Here is a 15,342-nt window from a genome sequence, read left to right on the forward strand (position 1 = left end):
GAGAGAAAGGGTGTCTAAGGAGAGGCTGAAGGATGCGAAAAGAAAGACTGTTGGTGTTGACTAAACCATGCACAAACTGACCATGGGAGGCGTAATGTGTTGTTTTACATGTGGAGCATACTCGATTCTGCAAAGTGGTGCTCAGGAGCAGGCAATTACTCAAATAATCTTGCGAGTGACCAAATCAACAATTTGGGGGTTACTGGAACAACCTGGTGAGGGTTTCTTCTCAAGCAATGTCTTGGCTGAATGATCTAGATGTTTAACAACATTTTGTTTACAAATGACATAATGATATAAGAATTTAGAATGAGAATAAATGTGAAGAGTAAAGTCGGAGTGATGACAAGGAAAATGAAGGGAAAAGGGGGTGGAGGGGAAAAGTAAATGGAAAACCAAAAAGAAGTTGAAAAAGGTTTCAAATACCTGGGAAGTGTAACAACATAAGACAGGTAACTGAGGAGACGGGAAAGAGAGTACAACAAACAAATTGCTTTCACCCGAGTGTGAGGGATATACTGTGGAACCAATGCAAAGAAGTTCTGTATTTGACCTATGTTGATATATGCGCATTTACATCCAGACAACAGCAAAATGAGATGAAAGTAGAGCTCAGGCGGCCAAGATGTAATTCCTTAGAGTTACTGTAATGGAAGACAAGAAACGATCACAAATGAAAAGATTAGGAAGAGGACTCGAGTTTCAAAATTACAGGACAGGATATAAAGAAGCAAACTGAAATGGTATGGACACATGATGTAAAAGGGAGAAGACAGAGTTTCACAGAAAGTACTATATTTAGTCTAGAGAAACCCACAGAAAAAATAAAATCACAAGGAGGGTGCCGGAAGAGGATATACACAGTGGAGGAGAGTATAGACAAGAGAGGAAAGATAGAAGAAATACTGGAAACAAGAAAAGAGTGGCAGAGAGACATGTAAAAATGTAGGTTCTTGATTCCAAAGCTGGTTCAGGAGAGAAGTGGAAAGAGGGGTTACGGTAAAAAGCAAGAAGTATATATACACAAACATACTTGTATATATTTGACATATAACTGTAGATCACTACTGTATTTTGTAAATACCGTACGATAAATAATATAAATAACAAAGTAACTTGTTTACCTCAGTAAGTGCAATGAAATCAGTGTATCTTAATTCTTGAGTATCATCACCACTATACAATAGGCACTGAGAGTTTTATGAAATGAGGTCTGTAGTATAAATACTATACTAATCTTCCAATATATCTTGTTCTCTTATATCGCTCCTGTAATTGAGGCCACTGGACAAATATTGCATCGGCGAACAATAGTAAGATCTTACCAGATAAGGATAACGTCTTCACGCGACACACACTCTCTACGAATATTATAGTAGTGTTAGTAATCCATAACAACTTCATCAAGAATGCTATTACACAAATGGGTATACAAGTCCCAGGCCCGTTACACAAAATTAATTCTGGCCGGTGATAAAACATAATAGGAAGAGCAGCTAGTGTGGAATAAATTGTTGTAAATATAGAACTGATGTAAGATTGATTAACATTCCGACTACGAGGAATCTTTATGATAATGTAGCTGGAATTTCGTTCTCGCTCGACTTCACGCACTTTAACCTCACTTGACACGTCTGATGAAGCCATGATGTAGATCCGAGGGTCATAACGTTTAGGATTAAGATTACATGTAAGACGAAGCATTTCAGAGGTATGCCCTCCAGATCCAATGATAATGGCAGTCTTAACACAATCATAACCTTCACGTTTAAGGTTAGGTTCATTATGTATCTTCCACAAAAGCAACACAAATCTGACACAAAGAATGGCAACAAAAATACTAAGCACATATATTAACATCGTATTATTTCAAAACAATGTACCAGAATATCCAAGTCGCAACTCTGTTCAGCTGAACACGTGTCAACTGTGACGGTCACCCGATCTCCGATCATATTTCATCCATAATGCCATAAACATCTGATCGGATATTACATCATTCTCCAAATGTTGGTAACCTTACTCATGAACAAGTTAGCCAACATACACTGCTTGGGTTTGGTGTTGGTTGACATTTCTAAAAGATTGGGGTGAAACTGCGCTGTCTGTTACATACAATTTTGGAGGGTATTTATAGTAAACGTTTTATATACTGGCTGAACTTTTGTACTATTGCTGAATTTTTGTTCATTTCCCAATATTTCAAATTCTGCTACTCTGTGAAATAGAGGATTCGAGAAAACCTCGTTCTGTGAGTCACTAGGTGACAACCTACACATGCCCAAAGAGAATAAGTGCACATGCCGGTTTCATCGTTGTCATCGCTTACTGTAATTCTGTGGTGTTGGCAGGGCAGCTTGGGTCTCGTGTTACTGTGAGGGAGTGAGAGTGATATTAGGAGGCAAAACGTAAGTACTAATCATTTTTACTATCCTTTTAATTCACTAAATATTTTATATTAACAAGTTCGTTAGTTATCGATCGAGAGTTAATAGCTGATTGCCGGAAACGCTTCTTCCATCTGTCAAATTTGGGATATCTGGAATTAACCTTCATAACTTGTCAATGGGCAAAGGTCAGCTCTTTATTAGGGGGGAATATACCCTTATGCTTTTTGCTTAGAACACAATATTTCACTTCTATTATAGACCATTTACATTATCCAGGCTGCTCTTTGAAATATTTTGTATGACGTAGAAAGAGGAAAGCTTCCTTTTATGGGGTAGTAATAACTACTTGTAGTGATGACATTTAGGAGGAGAGCTATAAACACGTTAGGCCGCAAATTGCGAATAAACAAACCTATTCTCTATAAAAGGAGAATATCAAACATATAGACTAGGGAACTTGCATTTTGTTGTGTATTTGCAGGGTTATTTATAGCATTATTGTGCGGTAAGTTACATTTATTATCATTTTAATCTTAAAAATCATCACTTTGTTTCAGGGACATCTTAAAAGGCTGAATATGAATTCCTCATTCAGCAAGAATGTAGGAGAGGACCAGTCATATCCACAGTTAGATTTGAGTGGAAAACTGATAATAAAGGCATGTATTACTGTTTAGTGGTTTTACTTATTGTGGTTACTCATTCTCTGATAAAACCATTAAGGAATCTTGTCAACAGGGTTGCACAATGAAGTTGCAAAGCATTGGAATAGTTTTTTAAATATTGGTTTTACACCCCACTAACTATTTTAAGATTTTCAGAGTTGCCGTGGAGTTTTATCCCACAGTTCTGTTACGTGCCAGTAAATTTACTGACACAGGGCTTCAAAAACCACTGGACTGAGCCAGGATCGAACCTGCCAATTTAGGCTCAGGAGGCCATTGCCTTAACAGTCTTGAGCCACTCAGCCTAGCTGGAATACATTTGCAATGCGAGAATAGTGCCAAAAAAGGAGTTTCATGTACAGTTTTAATGTACTTTGTACTAGGCTGTACATTGTTTTAGTAGATTATTTTTCTCTGTAGTTAAAAGTTTGAAAGGCTGAAGTTGTTTTCCAATTGATGTATCTGTTGAAAACCTTGATTTTCTGTAATTGTTGGAACAAAAATTCTGAAAATATAGCATGCATATTGTAGGTCTATAGATGTACAAAACATCTAACTTCAGCTGAATTTCTGTTTTGGTAAAACTAACTAATACTATCATAAGCCCCACCGTAAATGGTAGTTTAGAAGGTAAATCATACCTTGTATTACATATTGACAATACTGGAGACCACAGGAGGTGTGCTGTAATCACATTCAAATTCAGTAACTTAAAGATATGCAATTCCCTCACCCCCATTGGCTTTCCGCATGTGAAGTCTTTGCCGCACCTAGTATTCTATTTTACTCTGTGTGGGTAGGAGTTGCGGTAGAATAACACTCGCAGGAACCCCTGCCTTTGTGCGAAGCGACTAAAAGGGGCCACAGGATCTCTTAACTTGGGAGTGTTGGTTGGTGACCCTGGGCTCTTATCTGAGTCCTGCCTTTGCTTCCATTTACCTGTGTCAGGCTACTGTCTTTCATCTATCATAACCGACCTCCCTTGGTCAACTCTTGTTCTTTTCCAACTCCGACGGTATTAGGTTTCCGAGGCTTAGGGAGTCTTCCATTTTCATGTCCTTCATGGCGCTTGTCTTTCTTTGGCTTATACCTTCATTTTTCGAAGTGTCAACCCCCTCCATTTTTTCTCTCTGATTAGTGTTGATAGAGGATGTTTGCCGAGTTGTACTTCCTCTTAAAACAATCACCCATCACCGCCACCTTCTGTTTCTCCCAAATTAGATCATCAACAAAGGAAAATGTGTTGAGTTCACCCAATGTTTCCTTAATGTTTTTCATTATATTCAGAACTGTGACAGCAGTGGGGACAATGCACTGCCCTGCTGGATGCCATTCTTGGTCATAAACTGTGACGAGTGCCCCTCTCGAACTCTCATGCAACTGGTATAGTCCTTGTACAACATCTGGATTTTCCTTACAAATCCTTCAGACACCTTTACTCTTACACAAGCACTGCCAGATCTTCTCTCTTGTGACACTCTTATGCCTTTCCAATATCCAGGAATATTATGATTAAGTTCTTGCTTTTCTCCCAATATTTTATCAGCATTCTGGCTCTGAACCAAGCAGTCTGGCTACACCGTTATGTGTTGTAAAGCTGTTAGCTTACATTTGTAAAGTAGTATGTTTGAACCCCATTGTTGGCAGTCCGGAAGGTGATTTTTCATGATTTTCCATTTTCACACCAGTCAAATGCTAGGTCTGTACCTTGATTAAGGCCACAGTTGCTTCATTTCTAATCCTGGCCCTGTCCTGTACTCATCGTCGCTATCTGTCTTAAGTCAGTGAGACGTAAAAGAAATAGAAAATATACAAACCATTCTAGCACTGAATGTGAGATCTATAGTTGACCTGTACCTCTGAAGCCATACTGCTCCTCTTTCAACTATGGTCTTAAGAATTTTCAGCCTTTGTCACAGGAGGGTTATCTTTTGCCAATTCCCTTTCTTGAACAGAGGAATGGTAACACTCATATTCGAACCAAGCTCGTTAGCTGCAGTCGCTTAAGTGCGGCCAGTATCCAGTATTTGGGAGCCCTGAAGATGATTTTCTGTGGTTTCCCATTTTCACACCACGCAAATGCTGGGGCTGTACCTTAATTAAGGCCATGGTCGCTTCCTTCCCACTCCTAGCAAAAAAAAAAAAGAAAAGGAAAGCCTCTTATTCGAGCCTGCAGGTACCTTGTTTTTCCTCACTGCATTTAAGCCCGCTGTATAGCCGTTACAGACCCTGTACCCCCTACAGCGTCGATCATGTCTGCATTCACTGCTTCTGTTTCTGTCCAGGTGATAGCGGGCCCTTGTGAGCAGGCTGTATGTTTCTCTCTTTTTTTTTTTTTCCTGCTCCATTTAACAAGTGGTTGGAATGATTTTTCAGGACATCTGTTATGTCACATTCTTTTCTGGCTATTCCAGTTTTCATCTTCAGATGCCTTGGTGATATCACTCAGTTTTATTTTGCCTTTAACCATGTTGTATAGTCATTTCTAAGGTTCGGATGTTAAGGAAAACTCATATTTCATCCCTGAGGTCATTTTACCTGAAATCTGAGAAATGACTGTGAATGATGGGTCCCTGACCCCATTTACGGCCAATTTATGTTGCATATAAATGCATGTTTTGGCCATTTTTATTGGTTTGGTCATATTTTGCTCATTTTAGTGATATAAGGTCATATTTTGAGAATTTTTGTTCATATTGAGGCATCGTTTATTACAGGGTACATGTTATCTGCGTCTGTTTTCAAACACAGGCTTTCAAAATTCTGTAGTAGATGTATTTTTCTTTTCCTGAAAGAGATAGGTAGCGAGTTTACAGGACGTGATTCTTAGAAAGAGATGCTGTATGAACGTATGCCACTAGATAGCAAAAAGAAGGCTAATGCTTCATTTTTTGTTTTTTTTAGGAAAACTGAAAGAGAACTGCGCCTCAGGGCTGTGATACTGAATGAATGCATACAATATTACTTTACCTACTGTAGTTCTGTCACTTTTGTGATTGTGTCTGCTGTATTATCACTTATCACTATTTGTCACGTTTAATGTTAGTAGTAATCTAATACTTGCTGCCTATCTCTAAAATGTTCGTCATATCAGTGGCGGCACGTGACTTTCGTCACTGGGGATTCAACAGGAGGAAAAATCTCCCCCTCATTATCTCCTCTCCCCCCTGTCACCTGTGCCATGACCAAGTTCAAAGAAGGGGCATAACGGTGAATATAATGTGCATGCCTAAAATCTTCCCTGTTGAGAACTTGCACCCTGAATGGTGACCACTCATTACATTTGCTCCATCGTAACCTTGTGAAATCAACTTATCTGGATTATCCACAACTTCGCTCAAAGAAAATTTTAAATATTCTGCTATTGTCTTAGCATCATGACTAGAGGGTGAGGGAAACCCCAGAATCTTTCAACAATAACAAATTGTGCTGTAGTTGATATATCTGTGGTGTCATCTGCAATTACCGAAATTAAGTGCGCTGTGGTGATATCTTCTTTTCTTTCTGAATGTCTTTCGAGGTGCCTTTGAAAATAGTAGCTTTGGACAGATGGTCTCTTAATGCAATGTCATTTCAGAACTAAAATTAACGAGGCCTCAAAATATGCCAGGATTTGATGATTCACTTGTTTTGTCATGCCTGCGCAATGTCATCTCAAACGCGCCACAGAACTTTATACAGCATTTAATGATTTTTCCGTACTTGATCGTTGTCTCTTTCCACAGACTGTCTGTAGGCACAGTCAAATTACTGACGGTTATCGTGTCTTCCCAGGAGATCGAATTGTAACTGGGCAAGCATATGAGATTTAGAACTTTTGTGTTTCTTTATTATTTTGAGACAAATGTCCTAAATCTACCACTCCGACTTTGGTCCAAGTCCCTTCACTTTCATCACTCATGAATTGTAAAAAAGGAAAACAAATCATCATGTTAGTAATTTCGCACCCACAGATCCACTAGATTCTTTTATATATATCCATTCTGAATTTACGCATGATTTCATTACTTTTACTTTTAAGATGCCTTGTTATATCAAGATCAGGCATTGGGCGTCCGGCATCCTTAATCTTAAATTTACGCTCAAGAGGGAGAGAGAAGAAAAGTTTGGCTTCTTAAGTATCACATCACTGTTCAAAGTCATTGTGTAGCTCCTTACCTTTCCTGGGAACAAGATTATGGATGCAACTACAGTGCACAAAAATACGCACAAAATTAAGTTTCTGAACTGCACAACAGTGCAGAAAAACACTCACACGCTTGCACAGCGTACAGTAATATTACGAATTATGATGACTATTGCAAACTTGTGTAAACACTAGCATCACACTTGAAAAACACGAGTAAACTTTAGGGATGTATGTTCGCACTGTTCACTATGTTGGTAACTTAATTTTAAGAACTCCTACGGCTAGGCAATTAGTGTTTTCATTGGTATTACATTCCCGCTACTCTTTGCCTCGATTTTTAAGTTAATTTTCTCTCCAAAAAGTAATTATTCCAAAGAAGTCAAATGAATATATGTTTAGTAAGTATTGATGTATTTGGGAAAAGACATCAGTAGGAATTTTGCAATTTAATGTGTCTGCTGGTAGTAACAATGCTCTTCAACACTAGCGCTAATTATGTGCACTATTTTCTGCTACGTAGTTGAATTCCTGTAAGGGTAACACATGGCAGGCACATACTTACCCCAACACCCTCGACAACACGACTTGAGAGAGTGGCGTATTGCGCATGCGTAAACCACAGATATCTGTTTTTTTCGATATCCTGGTCTTGTCTACGTGCTGGCCGATGTCCCCCCCCGCACCTCGCCACTCCCTTCGCCCAGGTACAGACGGAGAGATCGCCTTCCAAGAGGGTTCATTCCAGACAAGTATCCAGCCATGGGACATGCGCAGTTCACATGAATTGAAAGCCAGTACGAGTATTTTACGGATAGATGGGCTAAGCAAGAGCTTTGAGATTGACAAGGGAGTTATGAATATTAAGTAGTTGAGTACAGTTTGATATAAACTGGAGGTTCATTGCTCCATTGCGCTAAACCAGAAACCGCCACTGAGTCATATCTGAGTTTGTAGGTCATATTTAGCTGATTTTTAGGGCATATTTTGTTCTTCTTTAGGTCGTTAACTTCCGAACCTAGTAATTTCATATTACCTCTGCTGTCTTCATCCAATTTCTGTTTGAAGATCTCCCAACTCGGTTTTCTCTTCTTGAACTATCCCTTTGAACTTCACCTTCTTATCTCGATACTCCTGTTCTTTGATCTTTGAGTCATCCCTTATGAATTTTGATTTTATTTTCTCTCGGTCTCTTCTTTCTAAGGTACATTCCTTTCTTGCATGGCTGCTCTCACTATGCCATTCCACTGTGATGTTTCCTTCCCCCTCACACACTTGAACTCCCACAACTTCAGCTGTTTTCTCTACCAAGATGTTTTTCAGTGTAGCCCATTCATCTTTTGTGATCTTCTCTTCATCTTTTGGCAGCTGACCTCGTATCTGGTCCTGATAGTTCTTGTCTGTTTCATGTTGTTCCCACACCTTGTTCATTTTTTTTTTTTTTTTTACATCTACTTCATCAGTATGTTTGGTACATGAAAGTATTTCAAATCTGCTGCTGATTACTAGTGTTTGCATTTGCAGAGGAGTTATTTTTGAGAGGTTGATTCTTGATGTGGAAAATTTCTGATGAGGAAACCTGGCAAGCACAAGAACAAGAAGGGCCAGAAAAGAAAGAAAGGTCAACACAATGACTAGAATAAAATATAAAAAGAATTCAACTGATTTAATTTGTCTGTTTACCAATTTTTCTGTCGATCATTGATCTGTATTTAGGGCTGTCACTCAGGTGGCAGATTCCCTAACAGTTGGTTACGTAGTCTTTTCTTAAAGGACTTCAAAGAACTTTGAAATTTAACAAATTTTCCCTTGATAAATTATTTTAATCCCTAATTCCCTTTCCTATAAATGAATACGTGCCCCAATTTGTCCTCTTGAATTCCAACTTTATCTTCTTATTATGATCTTTCCTAGCTTTAAAAGTTCTACTCAAGCTCATTTGTCTATTAATGTCATTCCACTGACAGTTTGGAACCTCCCGCTAATACCAAAATAGTTGTTCCCTTATTGGACATTATAAATTTTCCAGCTAACTTATTCCTGGTTGCCAGAGTTTTGCCTCGGTGTGCCAAGTTGGGTTCATCAGTTGGTAGTGGAAAATTTATAATGTCCAATAACAGACCTACTATATGGTAGGCTATTATAAATTTACTCATTCGAGACATATATTTCAGGTTTCCTATGGGAGTCAACATCTGTATCACATCTTGCTAAGTCAAGCAGCTTGCCTCTTTGCTCCGTAGTCTTTCCAGCACAAAGATTGAAACAGTTTTGTAACACCACTCTTTTGTTAGAAATCATCCAGAACAAATTGCACTGCTTTCCTTTTATATTTTCCAGTTCTCATATCAAGTAGTCCTGGTATGGTCCCATACACTGGAGGAACCATACTCTAATTGTGGTCTTAACAGAGACTTACATGCCCTCTCCTTTACATCCTTACTTCTTGTAGTACAGTCTCTTTAACAAAGGTTGGCAATTATTATGGCACATGCATTTCTGTCCTAAGCTGTCTTCATTAGGAGTTGTAGATTAACCCTCTGTGGGTGGGGGATACAGACGAAGCATACACCCACGGTATCCCCTGCCTGTTGTAAGAGGCAACTAAAAGGGATGACATTAAAACCATGTGATTATTTGTGATTAGTACTATTACGTGCGGAACACCATGGGTCAACGTTACTTGCGACTAGTATCACCTTGTGAGGAAAACCTTTGGTCTACATTACATAACAGTGCCATTATGCGAGGAACACTTCGGGTCTGGGCGTTGTTTGTGATAAATGTCATAGTGTGCATTCCACTGGTAGGTTCTACTGGTTTCAAAATGGATCTGCATTACCTATAAGTAGTACCACTTTATAAGGAACACCATGGTTCTACGTTGCCTGTGATTGGCACCACTTTGTGAGAAAAACCACGGGTTTGACTGGCGCCCGTGATAAGTACCACTGTGATGAAAACCATGGGTCTGTGTACTGGAGAGTAATACCGTTATGTGAGGAACACCAAGGGTGTGAGCTGACTGTGGGCGTTATCATAATGTGTGATACACCGTGGGTCTACATTGCCTGTGATTAGTTCCACTATGTGAGGAAGACCATGGTTCTGCATTGCTTGTGAGTAATACCTTTATGTGCGAAACATAGGTTTGTGTTACCTGTGATTAGTACCATTATGAGGGGCCGGCGACCTGGATTTTGGACCTGTTTAGATAAGTATCATCCCAGTATGTAAGGCATTGTGAATAGGATCCAGTGATTGCTTTTGTTTCACAGTTTTTTTTGTTGTCATTTTAGACTCTAGTCAGTGGATACATTTTGAAGTTTTAATTTTTATTTCGTTCACGTCGTGCCATTAGGGTCCGATGACCTAGCTGTTAGGCCCCTTTAAAGTACAAACATCATCAAACAGTTCTAGATTATGACCTGTCCACTGTTGTATATTAGAGAACAGGAAGTCCTTCTCCTGCATTTTCCTCTCCTCTCCTCAATCTTCCCTTCCATAACCATATCAAGAGATATATAATCTTTATTTACGACCTTGTTAGTAATTACTCCAACGAAGATCTTTCCTTATGTTAATGCATAGGTACGTATAGAAATCCTTGTGAAGTACTTTTCCTCTTGGCGAGTCTTAAAACTTGACTTTCTATCCTGTTTACCATCATACATTTGTTTGCTGTCCATTTCACAACATTTTTGAAGTCTTCTTGCAGCCGCTCACAATCTTATAATTTATTAAATGCTCTGTACAGTATAACACCTAGAAAAAGCCTCATGTCTGATTTCAGTTCTTTACTCATATTATATATATAAGAAAACAAAACGTTTCGGTAAAACTGCCTTTTGAAATCCCCTCTTTATCATAACAGGATCAGATAATGTTTCACCTACTCTAATTTCCTAAGTTCTCTGTTCTAGGAATACAGCAGCGTATTTAATCACTCTTGTGTCTGGTCCAATTGTACCAATTTTTTCAGCACTTTTCCATGGTCCACCCTATCAAATACCTGGATATGTTAAATTTCATACTGTATTTGCTGCATCTATATTTCCCCTTACCGTTTATGCGTTCAGCTTCATCCATAGAGTTCCTTCCTAACTTAGCCTTTATCTCCTAATTCCGAGTACCCTCCTGCTATTGTTCCCATCTGATTGTACCAGCAATTATTCACGCTTATACGGATAAAGGCATGATGATTAAATATGTCTTGTCAATTTACACTACATGTATACGTATAGGCCTTGCCTGAATTAATTTCTCTTCCTTTCTAGTGTCTGTTTTTGGTATATTCCTTTATCTCTAATTTCAGGCCCAGCTAGGAGATGACGTTCGCAGAATCCCCATACACAACGAAGCCATCACTTACGATGAATTGGTGCTTATGATGCAGCGAGTGTTTCGCTCCAAACTCAGCAGTTCCGATGATATTACTATCAAGTACAAAGATGAAGGTAAACCTTTAGTTTGTAGGTGTCTTGAATAATAATAATAATAATAATAATAATAATAATAATAATTTAATTGTCTCCAGTTGCCTGGGTGTTGTGTAAGAGCCCATTCCATTTCTGACGATCAAGTCCTCTTGGACTTTGCACCATTCCACTCCTCTTCCTTCAGTTCCTGTTCTGGCTGAGTGATGTATCGTTTTCCTTGGTTGACCTCTGGGTTTCTTGCCTTCTAGATCTTTCTCAAGCGAGTCTGTTTGCTCCAAACCATTTTAACCTTGATGTAGGTACAGTTTCACAGAGAATGTGGATTTCTTGATAACTTTTCATTTTGGGTCTGATCTCTTCTCGTTTTCTGGAGCATTGACCTTACAAACTTCATTTCCGTTGCTTGGAGCCTGCTATTATCTCTGCTGTTAGTGGATCAAGCCTGATAATGGCTATTTTGGTTCTCAGAGGAATTTGGTTTTCCTGGGGGGGTTTCTGATTTGATTTTAAAACTGAGCACTAACTATCTTTTATTAAAACACTACCAAGATGCTGTGGATGATTAGCTTACTGGCATCACATCATCTGATTTGCATCCTGTTCAGTGTTCATGTGTAATCTTTACCTGCTGACTTGCTTAACAATTGTTTTTATATTACTAATTTTTAGGCCAGGCTCTTTGAATTGATGGTTCCAAGTGTATAATTTTTGTTTCACTTCTGTGATTTCCCATATCACCACAATCAGAAAAAGCAAATGTCTTGACATTTTTGTTGGCATTCTGTTTCACACCTTTACAGAGTGAGAGATGCAGTCCTTTACTTGTGACAAACCATCTATCTGAATGCAGCTCAGACAGTGGTCATACATTTTAATTTTGCTCATAAGAGACTTTATTCCAGCTTATTAATCTACTAATGTCATTCCATGACATTTGTCCACTGACAGCTCAGAACATACTGCTTAGTCGTGTAGCTTGTCTCCTTACTCCCATGTTTACCAAGGCCAAAGTTTGCAGTATTTTTGTAATGCTACTCTTTTGTCGGAATTTGCCCAAAACAAATTGTACTGCTTTCCTTTGGATCTCTTCCAGTTCTCTGCGTCAAGTAATCCCTGTTAGTCCCATACACCAGAACCATACTTTAATTGGGGTCTTGTCAGTGACTTATACAACCTCTTCTTTATATCCTTACTGCTTCTTCTCCTTTTTCTACTGCTTTTCTCACACCTGTGGAGTTGCGGGTGCGAACTGTGTCGCACATGTGTATTTGGCCCTGTTTTACGGCCGGATGCCCTTCCTGAGGCCAACCCTATAGGAAGCGATGTAATCACTATTGTGTGTTTCTGTGGTGGTTGGTAGTATAGTGTGTTGTGTGAAAATGAAGAGGAAAATGTTGGGAAAAAACACAAACGCCCAGTCCCCGGGTCAGAAGAATTAATCAGAGGCGATTAAAATCTCCTACCCGGCTGGGAATCGAACCCGGGACACTGAAATGAAAGTGTCAACGCTGACCATTCAGCCAATGAGTTAGACTCTTTACATCCTTACTACAATATCTGAATATCTTCTTAAGCATAAGAAGAGTTCTGCAACCTTTGTTTACAACTTTATTAATGTGTTGACAGAGATCTTTTCCTATATTGACACCTTTAGTTCAGTTCTAATGAGTTTCGACTCGACATTTGAGCGCTTCCTTTTGGCGGAGGTTAGGTGAAGTAATAAACAGCCAGTCATATGCAGCCGATCGCTCGGATAGAGCGCGTTAGACTCTAGTTCTGGTTACCAGTGTTGTCGATCTGTTGTTTACTGTAAACACGTACTATCAGCTGTATGTTGTGTTGTGCCCAGTTCTCTTTGCGGTCTTTGTCAGTTCACTCAGTCATTCTTGACAAAGCACCAATAATGGTGGCTAGAAATAATGAGTGATTGAGTGGTTGAAGGTCAGAAGTTGATAGATTTCTTTGGGAAGCCGTAGGCCTTGTAAGTGCAGGTTGTGAGAGACAATCCGAGATAAGTGAAACTTGAGAGAAGGAAATTATTGCAGACGATTATGTTAAAGACATTTCGTTCTCGTTACGGCCAAGCGAGAATGAAACCTCAACAGACGATGACAATGCCGATAGTGACTCAGAAATGAGCGGTGTATTCCCAATGTGGGATTTTTTTTTCTTTCGTTAGGAGGAATTGAATCTGTTCGCAATGCGAACTGTTGTAGATGCTGAGTAGAAATTTCATTTTCATGAGTTTTATCTGTTCAAGCATTGATATGTTTTCATCTTATAGCCTTATCCTAAGTATGTTGTGTGTTTTTGTTAATCTTTTGCGAGTTATGCATGTTGCTACAAAGAATAATTGATTCTGGACTTACTTTCGAGTATATACATTTCTGTTTGTGTTTTTGCTGTGAATCAGCTGTTTGTACTTGTAACAGTTTGGCATCATTGTCTGTCTTCCGGTTAACTGTCAAGTCGAAACTCCTCTAATAGAAACTTGCACTCCATCAACACAGTAATTAAAACTAAGAGTACTTTTCTCGTTGTGAATCTTGCAACCTGAACTTTTTTAACCGTTTACCGTCGTACTATTATCTGCTGTTCAACTCGCTCCTTTGTTAAGGTCTTTTTGCAGCCACTCACAATCCTGCAACTTATTTATTGTTCTATAACTACATCATCTTCATTTTCCTTTCTTCCCATATCGTCCTAACAACAAAAATGAGATCATCTTGTTTTGATGCGTTGTATCCAATGCGTTTTTCCTCAACCTGTGATCTGGGTGTCTCATAATGTATATGTGTGTAATTTAACTGATAACTCTTTGACTATATTGTCTTGTGCATAACTTGCACTTGTTCTTAATCTTTTTATACACCTTGGCCCAGTTATATGGAGTCAGTTTTTCTGTTTGCTCTCCTCCAGTACATCCTGTCTTGTTTTGCCATCCCACTGCTGGTTTACCTCACACATATACATTGAGATACCCAGATTAAGAAGAATCACAGGTTCTGAAGAACCGCTTTAAGTTAAGATGCATCAGAACAAGACGACTTCATTTTTCTTGTTGAAAAACACTCCTCAGCTGAATGAGTCACATACTCCTCTAGTCTTCTTCCAATACGACCAAACTATCCGAGATAGGTTTTACTCTTGGGGATTGGCGAGCAATTGCATTTCAGGTTTTATCCACCTTGGTCTCGCCACGAGCCTCATTGCAGCAACATTAAGTTTCTGTTTGTCCTTTTTCTTTGTTGCTCAATGTTTGGAGCCATAGAGCATAGTTGGATGAGCCATTGTTTTGTATACAGGCAAGTTGACTATGAGGTTTGGGTCACATAGCTGTGAGCTCGTGTTCGGGAGATGGTGGGGTTGAACCCCACAGTCGGCAGCTCTGAAGATGGTTTGCCATGGTTTCTCACTTCCACGCCAGACAAATGCTGAGGCTTTACCTTAATTAAGTCCACAGTCGCTTCTATCTAGTCCTAGCTCTTTCCGATCCCATTGTCGCCAAAGGACCTTACTGAGTCGGTGCAGTGTTAAAACACTCGGAATTGCATTGTTTTGTATATTTTGCCTTTTAATGAACCCCTGTTCCTGCCTCCCACTTTGCTCGGCCATTATTTATCCTATTGATTTATCTGCGGTATTGTCCTGAATCCCTGATCCAGCCGGAAGGTATTTATCACCTCTTCATTACTAATCTCTTGTCCTTCTCGACTCTGCAG

The 15,342-nt window shown here is 39.2% G+C and overlaps 3 protein-coding genes across 4 annotated transcripts in view; 1 reads left to right on the forward strand and 2 right to left on the reverse strand.

Annotated features, from left to right (window-relative positions):
- Window positions 1–15,342, reverse strand: part of LOC136882002 (HIG1 domain family member 1A, mitochondrial) — a 154,865-nt gene that overhangs the window by 69,299 nt on the left and 70,224 nt on the right. The window contains exon 1 of one of the 2 annotated variants that reach the window (XM_067154486.2): window positions 1,884–2,010. The exons of the other annotated variant lie outside the window; for it this stretch is intronic. The gene's annotated coding sequence lies outside the window, so the exon portion shown is untranslated. Of the gene's footprint in view, window positions 1–1,883; window positions 2,011–15,342 lie in introns of those variants that run through there. 2 annotated transcript variants of the gene reach the window in all.
- Alg14 (ALG14, UDP-N-acetylglucosaminyltransferase subunit) lies at window positions 1,125–1,874 on the reverse strand. The gene has a single exon (XM_067154485.2). The coding sequence runs from the start codon at window positions 1,858–1,860 to the stop codon at window positions 1,228–1,230; it is 633 nt and encodes a 210-aa protein (XP_067010586.1). The 5' UTR covers window positions 1,861–1,874; the 3' UTR covers window positions 1,125–1,227.
- Window positions 2,135–15,342, forward strand: part of LOC136882000 (protein TFG) — a 52,156-nt gene continuing 38,948 nt past the window's right edge. The window contains exons 1-3 of the mRNA XM_067154483.2: window positions 2,135–2,408; window positions 2,948–3,049; window positions 11,497–11,638. Of these exons, the coding sequence (XP_067010584.2) occupies window positions 2,969–3,049; window positions 11,497–11,638 (223 nt within the window). The 5' untranslated portion in view covers window positions 2,135–2,408; window positions 2,948–2,968. The remainder of the gene's footprint in view (window positions 2,409–2,947; window positions 3,050–11,496; window positions 11,639–15,342) is intronic.

The sequence above is a fragment of the Anabrus simplex genome, chromosome 10 (assembly GCF_040414725.1).
Source record: "Anabrus simplex isolate iqAnaSimp1 chromosome 10, ASM4041472v1, whole genome shotgun sequence".
NCBI lineage: Eukaryota > Metazoa > Arthropoda > Insecta > Orthoptera > Tettigoniidae > Anabrus > Anabrus simplex.